The sequence below is a fragment of the Salmo salar genome, chromosome 10, assembly GCF_965601325.2.
Source record: "Salmo salar chromosome 10, fSalSal1, whole genome shotgun sequence".
NCBI classification, from domain to species: domain Eukaryota; kingdom Metazoa; phylum Chordata; class Actinopteri; order Salmoniformes; family Salmonidae; genus Salmo; species Salmo salar.
The window spans coordinates 6,463,267-6,476,643 of record NC_138300.1 but is presented as its reverse complement, the minus strand read 5'-3'; the positions used below and the strand labels follow the sequence as shown (position 1 = coordinate 6,476,643).

Genomic DNA, 13,377 nt, shown 5'->3' with positions numbered 1-13,377 from the left:
GAGGCAGCAAAGCAGACCCAAACCATGATGCTCCCTCCATCATACTTTACAGTTTGGATGAGGTTTTCATGTTGGTGTGCTGTGCCTTTTTTCTCCACACATAGTGTTGTGTGTTCCTTCCTTCCAAACAACTCAACTTTAGTTTAATCTGTCCACAGAATATTTTGCCAGTAGTGCTGTGGAACATCCAGGTGCTGGATGTTTCACAGCAAACTTCAGACATGCAGCAATGGTTTTTTTTGGACAGCAGTGGCTTCTTCCATGGTGTCCTCCCATGAACACCATTCTTGTTTAGTGTTTTACGTATCGTAGACTCGTCAACGGAGATGTTAGCATGTTTCAGACATTTCTGTAAGTCTTTAGCTGACACTCTAGGATTCTTCTTAACCTTATTGAGCATTCTGCCCTGTGCTCTTGCAGTCATTTTTGCAGGACGGCCACTCCTAGGGAGAGTAGCAACAGTGCTGAACTTTCTCAATTTAGAGATAATTTGTCTTACTGTGGATTGATGAACATCAAGGCTTTTAGAGATACTTTTGTAACCCTTTCCAGCTTTATGCAAGTCAACAATTCTTAATCTTTCGTCTTCTGATATCTATTTTGTCCGAGGCACGGTACACATCAGGCAATGCTTCTTGTGAATATCAAACTCAAATTTTATGAGTGTTTTGTATAACTTTAACCAACATCTCCAATCTCATCTCAATGATTGTACTCCAGGTTAGCTGACTCCTGACTCCAATTAGCTTTTGGAGAAGTCATTAGCCTAGGAGTTCACATACTTTTTCCAACCTACACTGTGAATTTTTAAATTATGTATTTTTCTTGTCTATATTGAATACAATAATATGTGTGTTATTAGTTTAAGTGTGTGTGTGTCTATTGTTGTGACTTAGATGAAGGTCAGATACAATTTTATGACCAATTTATGCAGAAATCCAGGTAATTCCAAAGGGTTCACATACTTTTTCTTGCCATTGTATATAATGACAGTGGGATAAGCAACATTTGTGTGTAAAGGAAGTAGAGCTGTGTGTCACAAGACTCAAGGGTTGCCAGATCTAGCAAAATAATTTAGCCCAATAATCACTCAACCACTTTTTTTTTTTGCCGGAAGAGAGGAGTGCCCACATTTATCCAGTAGGGGTCTCCATAATGACAATGTAAAATTGCTTCACCTTGTTCTCTGCATTTTTCCATTTGATTGGTAGGACTGGAGAAGTATGTAGCTAACTGTTAGTGCTAACTCTAGCCCTTAGCTTTTCTCAAACTAAGATAAGAGATGTACCATGGGGTTAGATATCAAATCTGGTGTTATTTGGACCTATGATTCATTAGAATATGTTTTTCAAAAGGTTTTCCAAAATGTCCAAAATCTATCCCGATGGGTCCTTGAGGCCTTTGATCAGCATGAGGAAAGACACCTACATATACAATTTCAAGTCTCTAGGGGTGGCGGATGAGAGTTTTAGTGAGACCGCTTATTTTTTTTCCTTTATTTAACTAGGCAAGTCAGTTAAGAACAAATCCTTATTTTCAATGAGGGCCTAGTGGGTTAACTACCTTGTTCAGGGGCAGAACGACATATTTGTACCTTGTCAGCTCGGGGATTTGATCTTGCAACCTTTCGGTTGCAAGATCCACCGCTCTAACCACTAGGCTACGCTGCCGCCCCAGCACCGCCTATAGGCCAATCAGCACCATTCTTTTTGACCAAGTTACTCATGGCCTCTAGTTTCTGTGTGCCAAATTAGAAATAATGTTACCAATCTACAGAGTAAACCAAACATTAGGAACACCTACACTGAGTTGAACCCTCCCCCTAGGACTGGGCGATATATCAAGTTTTTTTTCTCGATATATTCGACTATGTTTTAGTGCGATATGGAAAATGCCTGTATCGCAAGAATCGAGGTTCTGTTATAATGTTGCAATGTTTTACAAATGCAGCATCTCACTGTCTCTTCTCTATCAGCCCAATGTCGAATCATGTCCCAATTGCGTGACAACACGTGCACAGAGGTTATCCACCAATCACAACCCTAGACAGCCTTTCACAAATTGTAACCACGCCGCAGAAGTGTAGCGGTGGTAAGAGTTCCACCAAAATGGAAAGTGAGGCCTCTCGTGAGGAAATCATCAAATCAAATGTATTTATAAAGCCCTTCTTACATCAGATGATATCTCAAAGTGCTGTACAGAAACCCAGCCTCAAACCCCAAACAGCAAGCAATGCAGGTGTAGAAGCACAGTGGCTAGGAAAAACTCCCTAGAAAGGCCAGAACCTAGGAAGAAACCTAGAGAGGAACCAGGCTATGAGGGGTGGCCAGTCCTCTTCTGGCTGTGCCGGGTAGAGATTATAACAGAACACGGCCAAGATGTTCAAATGTTCATAGATGACCAGCAGGGTCAAATAATAATAATCACAGTGGTTGTCGAGGGTCAGCACATCAGGAGTAAATGTCAGTTGGCTTTTCATAGCATCTCTACTGCTCTCTATCATCCCCAAAAAGGACAGCAATGTTTTTTCAGTAATATGGAAGTGGTTCGGGTTTAAGAGGTCTGATGTTCAGCAAATGAATGTCCTGTGTAAAACGTGTTGAAAGACAATTGCTACGAAAAGCAGCAGGACAACCAACCTCTCCCATCACCTGCAACTGAAACATGCGGTGGAATGGGAGGAATGCGTGAGACTACGCAATGCCGATTCCAGTCGCTCGCTTCCCAAAACGTCTGCTAAAAGACAAACTACCATAGCTGCATCCTTTTCAAACTTAATCCCTTATGACAAGAAAAGTTTGAGGTGGAAGAAGATAACGGATGCAGTGACCTATTACATAGCGAAAGATATGGTCCCAATCTTTACAGGAGAAAAGCCAGGCTTTAAAAAGCTGCTACGTACAGTTGATCACAAATATCAGCTGCCAAGCCGCAAGTATTTCACGGAAGAAGCCCTGCCGCGATTATATACTGCTACCCGCAAAAGAGTCGCAGAGAAGCTGGCTAGTGTTTCCTATTTTTCCACCACAGTCGATCTACGGTCGAGCAGAACGTCAGAGCCATACCTAAGTTTTACAGTCCACTACATAAATGAAGACTGGAAATTGCAAAATGTCTGCCTCCAGACGTCTTACTTCCCCAATGATCATACGGGTAAAGTAATAGCCCAGCGTCTAAAAGACTCTCTGGCATCGTGGAAGATGAGCGAAGACCGACAGGTGTGCATGACAACTGACAGCGGGAGCAACATGATAAAAGCATTGGTGTTGGTTTGACAGGTCAACTGAATGCTGTACTTGTGACATTATTGAACATGCTGCCATTCTTAGAATCCTTTCTTTCTTCAGTATTTTCAGAGAATGGTGGGAAAGACCCTGAGTTGACCGTGCCATTGGGTTGTGCAAGAAGGTGGTCAGTATCTTTTCCTTCAGCTGGAAGAAGAGGATAGACTTGTTTCTAGCACAGACTGAGCTCAGTCTACACACTCACCAGCTCATCATAGAGTCCCCAACCAGGTGGGGGTCAAGACAGAAGATGATAGAACGAATACTGGAACAGGAAAAGGCCATAGCCCGAGTCCTGGGCTCAGAGAAAAAAAGCAGGCACCTGGTGCCCAACTATCAGGATATTGATGTGTTGGAGTCAGTGAACAAAGCCATTGGCCCACTACAGGAATTCACTGACACGCTGTCTGGGGAGAACTATGTCAGCGTCTCATACCTCAAGCCTGTGCTAAACCTGTTCAACAGCAGCCTCCTGTAGCCAGAGGAAGGTGAGGGCACGCTCACAAAGAAAACCAAGAGTGCCACACTACAGTCTCTCAACGACAAGTACGAAGATCCTTTCACAGTTGAACTCCTTGATATGGCCTCGCTGGTGGATCCCTGGTTCAGGACAACATATATAGCAGATGACAAGATTGAGAGCATCAAACAAAGAGCTGTTTTGGAGCTGAAGTCTCTGCTAGCTGAGGAAAGCACACGTCACCCTGGCACAACTGTGCACCAAGAAGAAGAAAGTGAATCTGTGTCTAAGAAGGGCAAGAAAACACTTGTAAGCTTCTTCAAGAAGACAGTGCTGTCTGGCCCACAGTCAGAAGAGGACAACATAAAAAACTGAGTTGTCAAGTTACTTGATGATGTCCCCTGACACAGACCCAGACAAAGACCCACTTGAGTGGTGGAGGCTCCATGAGGCCAACTTCCCAAGACTGAGTAAGCTTGCTAAAAAAGTGCATTCCTGCTATAAGTGCCCCTTCAGAGGTCTTTAGCACAGGTGGGAACATTGTGACATGTCACAGGGCATGCCTCAAGCCAGAGTCATTAGACAGGCTTGTGTTCCTTGCCAGAAACTTGTGAAGAACAAAGTAAAGGAAGACATTTTGTTTGACAGAATATTTATTATTTGATTTATTATTGTGCAAATTCTTCTTAGGGATACATGTTTTCATTCTTAATTTTTTATTTGATTTGCATACAATGATGATGTTTTGCACAAATAGGCCTTGAGACCTTGTATATTCTTTCATTTTAATAAAGAAAATTCAATTAAGAATTATGTCTTGGCCATTTTTAATTTGTGTAGAGAAAAACAAGAAAAATCGAGATATATATCGTGAATTGTCCAAACCTCTGAAAAAAATGTAGATATTACTTTTAGGCCATATTGACCAGCCCTACCTCCCCCCGCAACTTTTTCCTTAGAACAGCCTCAATTCGTCAGGGCATGGACTCGGCAAGGTATCGAAAGCGTTCCACAGGGATGCTGGCCATTGTTGACTCCAATGCTTCCCACAGTAGTGTTGGCTGGATGTCCTTTGGGTGGTGGACCATTCTTAATACACACAGAAAACTGTTGTGTGGAAAAACCCAGCAGCGTTGTAGTTGTTGACACAAACCAGTGCGTCTGGCACCTACTACCATACCCCATTCAAATGCACTTAAATAGTTTGCCTTGCCCTTTCACCCTCTGAATGGCACACATACACAATCCATGTCTCAGTTGTCTCAAGGCTTAAAAGTCCTTCTTTAACCTGTCTCCTCCCTTTCATCTATACTGATTGAAATGGATTTAACAAGTGACATCAATAAGGGATCATAGCTTTCAATTGGATTTGCCTGGTCAGTCTACGTCATGGAAGAGCAGGTGTTCTTAATGTTTTGTATACTCAGTGTATGCTTGAGTTGTTTGACTATGTCAAGGAAAAAAAACATCTAAGAATAACCATAGGTTTCTCAGCTTTGCTGTGAACCCCTAAATATCGGTGAAGTAAGCAAGAATTTCCTTTCTTTTTTGGCATAAGACCTGATTAATTCTCACTTCAAACATTGTTTTTGTTTTTAATAGGCTAAATTGCACACTCTTAACATGTGTTCTTGCAATTAGTAGTCTATGACATTTCAGGTTTAGATATGATAATTTATCACTAAGTAGCTTGGATGTAGTGATCTACTTTTCAAAGTAACTAAAGTAAGTATTACAGTTTAATGGTAGCATTAGCGCAGCTTAACTTCTTTGAGTGTAAAGTAATTGGTACCTTGGTAAACTATATTTGCAGAGTAGCTTCCACAACACTTGTGTGGTTAGATTGTTGTTCTCACATCACCTGTTGATGTGCGCACTTGCTGCACGCCTCTCACTCATGTGACTCAGCTGCCTGCTGCACCACTTTCTCAACACACACACGCCCCCCTCTGGCCCGTCCCCTCCACTCACTAACTCACTCAGCAACAGCCTGCCTCACTGCCTGATAGTCAGCAGCAGGTCAGTGAAATATATTTATGCTTTTAAATGCCTTGGTGGCTGAGGTGTAATTTAGAAGGGTCCATGGTATCCGGGGTCCTTTGGACGTCCCCACCCCATTGAAGTCAAAATGTAAAATGTTTAAGGTTAGGTTTAGGTAAGGGTTAAGATTAAGGTAGGGACGTCCCAAGGATCCCAGATAGAACTGACCAATTTAGAAGTAGCCCAAAAACCCGCAACTAATACATTTTCACCAGTGGCATCGTTATCAAAGTAGCCCAATTTGACGGGAAAACCACAGACATGGAAACCCTCCGATGTTCTCTGAAAAGTGTTCACCTCTATTGCGTTTGAGGCAAAGATGTACTGCATTATTTTCTAATGAATTCCTCAATACGAATTATACTGCACCCTTCCCCCTTTAGAACTTACTTCACAAACAAACACTTTACTTTAAAGAAAGAAATTCTACCCCACACCATGTGGAAGGTCACAGGCATACCAAGGCAAAGATGTGTCAAACTGTTCCCTACATACCTGGTAGTTCCTGAGATCAGCGATTTTCTCGTGCTGCACAGCCGAGTCGCTCCAGATGAGGTTGGCTGTCTCGTCCTCATCTCGGGTTTTCAGGAAGGCCATTTCATTGATCGCTATCCGAACTGGAAAACATAACATAATTGAATAGTCACTAAGTTAGTCAAGTCATTAACCACTGGTCACACCACATAATTTCAACGTGGATAATTGGGAAATATTTGGTTAAGACGTTGATTCAAAGAGATTACAAACAATGTTCACCCACTCAAAAAGACAGCCAAAAATGTGTTGAATTTCCAATATGGTATCAATATGCTTTCAACCATTTAAAAGCACAGCAAAGTCCAAATGGAATATTTGTACAACAGATTGTGTTATCACTTTAGAGACAAATGACCTGTATTGCAGTTGAGATCACATTAAAAGTACATGGTGCATGTGATCAATGCCGTTCAAGATTCAGCACAGATTATTACAGCAATTGTAAAGACCTCCACAGACCTGCGACGTGCTATCCATGCTATCTTGAACATGCACGCTACACATAAGAAGAAATGTATAGTTACAGTAACCTCTAAATGTGGCCATGGATGTTACTCATTTTAAGGTTTAATGTTACATTAGTTCGTAAAATAGCCTTCATTTTAGGCTATTTAATGTATTACAAAAGTAACATTGAATTATGTTTGGTAGGCAACGCAACCAAATATCAACATTTAAAGGAGATGTATTTACTGCTTGGATAGTTCCATGTGTGCAACTGACTTAGTCTGGCTTTAATTCCAGTTTGTCTACAAATTAATAATCAAAATGTTCGTTCACGTCTCCATCTCAACCAAAGATCAAAATAAATCAAAACATGAAATGCACGTTGATGACTTTTTTCTAATCCAATGTATTTTCTACCTAGGTTCCACGTCACAATACGTTGACATATTACATAAAACAATGTTGAGTCAACCAGTTTGTGCCTAGTGAGTAGACATTCATCTCACTAATAATAAGTAGGTTATCTCTATTCATATATATTTTTTTACTTCATTAATGCATCTCAGGCTCTATTTTTGGCTGGTGGTAAAGAGGTGCAAGTGTCAAATGCAAGTTAGTTTGCAATTTCATAATGTAAAAACTGGAGCACTGGCATTTTCCACCACTTATGCCAGGTTCAGCAATTTACGCTGAGGTGGGATATTTAAGGTGTGTCCTTAAAAACAAGTGAAAAAGTGACAATTTCATGCAGTGCTGAAGGGAGTTTCAAGACCCACCAAAAGCAGGTCTTAACAGTATGGATTAATAGTCTTAACGCATGGATTTTGAGAGCGGAAGTGCACCCTATCTGTCACGGTTGTCGAAAGGAGTAGACCAAAGTGCAGCGTGTGTGTCGTTCCACATTTTATTTATACAGTGAAACTATGCAATACATAAATAAACTGAAGGACAAAAACAACAAACCGTGACGCAGAGGTGAAACATACACAACTCAAAATTAATCACCCACAAAACCCAGGAGGAAAAACCCCTACTTAATAATTTTAAGTATGATCTCCAATTAGAGACAACGAGGACCAGCTGCCTCTAATTAGAGATCATCCCAAACAAAACCCCAACATAGAAATACAAAACTAAAACCTAAACATAGAAATAGAAAACATAGAAGAAAAAAAAAAACTGTCACGCCCTGACCTAAAGATGTTATTTTCTATGGTCAGGACGTGACGGTACCTCCCCCCAAAGGTGCGGACTCCGACCGCACCTAGACAAAACAACAACAAACCCCCCCCCACCCCCCCCCCCCCCAAAAAAAAGGGGGAGGGCAGGGTGGGTAACTTGTCTATGGCGGCTCTGGTGCAGTACCCAGAACCCTATCATCCAGCAGATCCTCCCACAGAGGCGGCTTCGGTTTGGGGCGTAACCCCCGCTCCGCCCGCTGATCCCTCTGCTTCAGTACCACCGGACCGTGGATCGTCATCGGAGGAACCGGACTGTAGATCATCGCCGAAGACTCCGGGCTGCAGGCCGTCGCCGGAGGTTCAGGGCTGCAGGCCGTCGCCGGAGTTTTTGCCCTCATGCTTTTTCATGATTCACAATTGACATACCTGCATACTTCATTTCGCTAGTTAAAGTAGGCTATCCATCCAAAGAGCGCCCCTCGTCCGATTACCAAAGACGCTGTCCTCAAAACTATTCAGTGCTCCTATAATGCCATATCAACGGCACATTCTTTTTGAGAATGTGCCTTGCACATAGGAAACGATACAATTAAACAGGAGCCTAGTATTTTGTATAGACGTGTGAATGTTATGGGCAAAGACATTTAGGCCTAGGTGTGCACACAGTGCCATAGAACGAGGGATGCGATTTATGATATCATGATTCTGACCCCATCCTATTTAGAAATATTGTTGTTGTTTTACAAAACAGAATGCTTGTTTTTGTTTCATTTGATTAAAAACCAAGCATAGTCTCCCCTCAAGTTTGGGAGCAGCAAAACAGTGAGCGGACATCCCCTTTTTATAATTATTTTTGCCAGCTCCCATTATTATTTTGCCAATCATGAAATGAGAGATGAGATGATGCCGGTGACACTCGTATTTAGAAATAAATGTAAGTGGCTTGTGCGAGCCACAGTCATATTCAGAAACATTTAAGTTATTTTCCTGTAACAATTGTTTGTTTTCCATTTCATTTGATTAAAAACCAAACTTATTGCAATGATTCACCTTCCTTGGCTTTATGGTGAGAATGTCCATGGCTCGCATGCAATGCAATTTAGGAGTCGTCTGCTATTTCTAGATTTTTTTTAAAAGTACACATTTTTTAAATGTAACCTTTAACTAGGGGAATCAGATAATTAAGAACAAATTCTTATTTACAATGATGGCCTACCGGGGGCAGAACGACAGATTTTCACCTTGTCAGCCCGGGGATTTGATCCAGCAACCTTGCGGTTACCAGCCCAACGCTCTAACCACTAGGCTACCTGTGCGAATGCAATCTATAAGATCCTTCCATGATGTTTATAAAACATACTTAATTTGAGCCGGATCCTGTTCCTCTCAGATTTTACTTTGTTTGTTCCAGCACCTATTTGCCTGGATCCGGTACCACTCGCAGCATGATTTATTCATTATTGTTTCACTGTTCGCACTGTAGACATTCTAATAAAAGCGATCAGCTTTCAAGTTGCCTCCTCGTTAATTCTCCCGCCCCCCCCAGAAAGACCATCATGCGCGGTGATCCTTCTGTGTAATCATCCTATCCTGCCACACTAATTCCAGACCTGCTCTTATTTGTTAAGAGGTTATGGGGAGGGCTGGTGGGGTAAGTAACTGATCTTGACACAGGTCTTGGTAGTGGTGGTCAGCTAGTGAACAGGTCCCTACGTTATCACGTCACGTAGCCTAGTCTAGTCGTCTCCCTACTGAATTTGAATCGTGGGAAAGCCAAATAAAAAATTTAATCAAACTCAATTGCCTTTTCTTATCCATTTTTTAAGTTCAAAAATCCAAAGAAAGATGGTGAATCGAACCCAGAACGAGCCAGAGAACTGTTAGTGTCGGAGGAGAGGAGTGAGAGGCAAACTGTTCCTGATGGCGATGCCTTAGCTAGCAGCACTGCTAATCCCTCCAGTTCAGCATCACCACCGGTACCTCCACTAGCTAGTAGGCCTACTAGCGAGTCAGACTCAGCTGGAGAGGGAGACGGGGAGCTGGGGGGAGGAGGGCAGTGCATCACCGATGAAGTGCTCGGAGCAGGTGCAATTTGAAGTTCAAGAACAAGCAAATGTATAACCCCTGGCGTGTCATGCAGAATTCAAAGTTGGGCATGCAAAAAGGTAGGGAGCTTGGGTCTAGAAACGGCTGTAGGGATTAAACTAGCAAACGAGTGTGTACATTAACATCCTATGCCTCAGAAGTAAAAAAACAACAACAAAGAGCCCTCAGAAAAAAGGTTTGTGAACATGCCCGAACCAAGGCACATTTGGTGGCAGCAAGCCTTGTAGACAAGGCTAAAAAGGACTTCCTGGTTATAGTTAACACTCAAAATGAAGAAAATAGACACTACAGCCATAGTCTTGAGAACAGCCTTAGAAGGAGGCTAAACGTTACAGCCTCAGGCCTGCTCATGGCTTTGAGCAACAAATTGACTCTCAGGAGTTAAATGGACTTGACATGGGGAAAGTCATTGTGGAAGGTTTTCAAAAATAAGGTAGGACATTTTTCTGTACTGTGAAGGTAATCTGAATATGCTTTCTATTATCACATAGGCAGAAGGCCTATATATTCTCATGTGTGTGTGACTTGTTTCAGGAAACTAGGCGTATGTCGTGCATCACTACTTCACAGAAACGCCATTTGAATATACTTCACATAGATTGCCAACATTTTGGGAAAAACTGGGCCCAGATCAGTTGATGGAATTCCAATTTGTTATTTGTAAAATGTATTTTATGTAAAATGTATTTCGAATACATGTAGATACATTTGCATCTATGCTAAAATGCATGTAATGCCTTAAAATGTATTCCAGAGATGCTTGTACTAGGGTTGTGACAAATGGACAATTTTGTTTTACATTTAAACTGCATTTTTTGGGGGGGTTTTCCAATAAAACTATAAGAAAAAATCATAAAATTTCACAGGAATTCACAATTCAGTTGCAACGTAGTGGTGGAGAGTTGCATCCAAAATAATTGTTTCCTCAACTCCTTGCACGTCGACACCCTGGCTCGTCTTCCATTTCTGAGTGTCAAGATTAGATTCCGCTAGGAATCGATTCGTAAGATTCAGTACTTTTGGAACGGTGTAGACTGATTTGTACTTCCGAGAACACAAACACTCGCATTTTTCATAGCGAGCGAGGGACAGAGAGAGGGGAGGAGCACCATATAGGCAGGTCGGCCACCAGGCAGAGAGTCAGAAACGTGCACTAGGCCTATCTATCGGCAATGGAATGCTGTATCTTACAATTTCATGGCATGCAATGTCTCACAACTTCAGTAAAGCAGGGTATATCATCTATGAATAGGCTAGGATATTCTACACGTAACAGAGCAAAGACAGGAGAGTCAAAACAGTTGCAAAACGAAACAAGAGTTGCTATTGGACAAATTCAAAAATGTCCCTCTTCGTTTTCTTCCGTTTGCTTCTATTTTAAGAAAAGTTTTGCAACAGAATCGGCGTAATGAATACGCCCCCAGGCGAGCCAATGCGAGGGCAAAAATAAAAAAATGTGGCGTGCATATAGTGCATTTGGAAAGTATTCATTCCATTACTTTTTACACATTTTGTTAAATTACAAATTCCCCATCAATCTGCACACAATACCCCATAATGGCAAAGCAAATACACGTTTTTTGACATTTTTGCAAAAGCATAATTTTTTTTAAACAGAAATAACTTATTTACATAGGTATTCAGACCCTTCGCTATGAGACACGAAATTGAGCTCAGGTGCATCCTGTTTCCATTGATCATCCTTGAGATGTTTCTACAACTTGATTGGAATCCACCCATGGTAAATTCAATTGATTGGACATGATTTGGAAAGGCAAAAACCTGTCTATATCAGGTCACACAGTTGACAATGCATGTCAGAGCAAAAACGAAGACATGAGGTCGAAGGAATTGTCCATATAGCTCCGAGACAGGATTGTGTCAAGGCACAGATCTGGGGAAGGGTACCAAAAAAATGTCTTCAGCATTGAAGGTCCCCGAGAATACAGTGGCCTCCATCATTCTTAAATGCAAGAAGTTAGGAACCACCAAGTCTCTTCATAGAGCTGGCCGCCCAGCCAAACTGAGCAATCGGGGGAGAAGGGTCTTGGTCAGGGAGGTGAAGAGTTTCAGAGTTCCTCTGTGGAGATGGGAGAACCTTCCAGAAGGACAACCATTTCTGCAGCACTCCACCAAGCAGGCCTTTATGGTAGAGTGGGCAGACGGAAGCCACTCCTCAGTAAAAGGCACATGACAGCCCGCTTGGAGTTTGCCAAAAGGCACCTAAAGGACTCTCAGACCATGAGAAACAAGACTCTCTGGTCTGTTGAAACCAAGATTGAACTCTTTGGCCTGAATGCCAAGTGTCACGTCTGGAAGAAACCCGGCACCATCCCTACGGTAAAGCATGGAAGTGGCAGCATCATGCTGTGGGGATGTGTTTCAGAGGCTAAAAACCTGTTTTTGCTTTGTCATTATGGGGCATTGTGTGCAGATTGAAGAAAATGTTAAATGTAATCAATTTCAGAATGTGGCTGTTACGTAACAGAGAAGTTGGAAAAAGTCAAGGGGTCTGAAATACTTTCTGAATGCACTCTATGTCTTGGAAATCTGTCTTGTATGCCTCGCAAATTCACCAAAGTAGCCTAAAGTTTGCCTCTTCCTCTCTGGTTTTATTTAAATTAAACAACTTTTCCCAGGTCTTTATAGCCTATCGTCTAGTTAGGATATAACACAGAGAATAATATGTTTTGTGATAACTGCACTGCGATTTACATTTTGTGGAGAAAAAAATAAAAATGAATATACATACAGTACATACATACAGTGGGGGAAAAAAGTATTTGATCCCCTGCTGATTTTGTACGTTTGCCCACTGACAAAGAAAGGATCAGTCAATAATTTTAATGGCAGGTTTATTTGAACAGTTAGAGACAGAATAACAACAAAAATATCCAGAAATGTTATAAATTGATTTGCGTTTTAATGAGGGAAATAATTATTTGACCCCCTCTCAATCAGAAAGATTTCTGGCTCCCAGGTGTCTTTTATACAGGTAACGAGCTGAGATTAGGAGCACACTCTTAAAGGGAGTGCTCCTAACCGCAGCTTGTTACCTTTAAAAAAGACACCTGTCCGCAGAAGCAATCGATCAATCAGATTCCAAACTCTCCACCATGGCCAAGACCAAAGAGCTCTCCAAGGATGTCAGGGACAAGATTGTAGACCTACACAAGGCTGGAATGGGCTACAAGACCATCGCCAAGCAGCTTGGTGAGAAGGTGACAATAGTTTGTGCGATTATTCGCAAATGGAAGAAACACAAAATAACTGTCAATATCCCTCAGCCTGGGGCTCCATGAAAATCTGACCTCGTGGAGTT

General features: G+C 41.8%; 1 protein-coding gene across 1 annotated transcript in view; it reads right to left on the bottom strand.

The window, feature by feature from the left end:
- The window catches only part of ttll7 (tubulin tyrosine ligase-like family, member 7), a 140,136-nt gene that overhangs the window by 77,333 nt on the left and 49,426 nt on the right, over positions 1 to 13,377 (bottom strand). Inside the window, exon 4 of the mRNA XM_014215640.3 lies at positions 6,280 to 6,401. Within this exon, the coding sequence (XP_014071115.2) occupies positions 6,280 to 6,401 (122 nt within the window). The remainder of the gene's footprint in view (positions 1 to 6,279; positions 6,402 to 13,377) is intronic.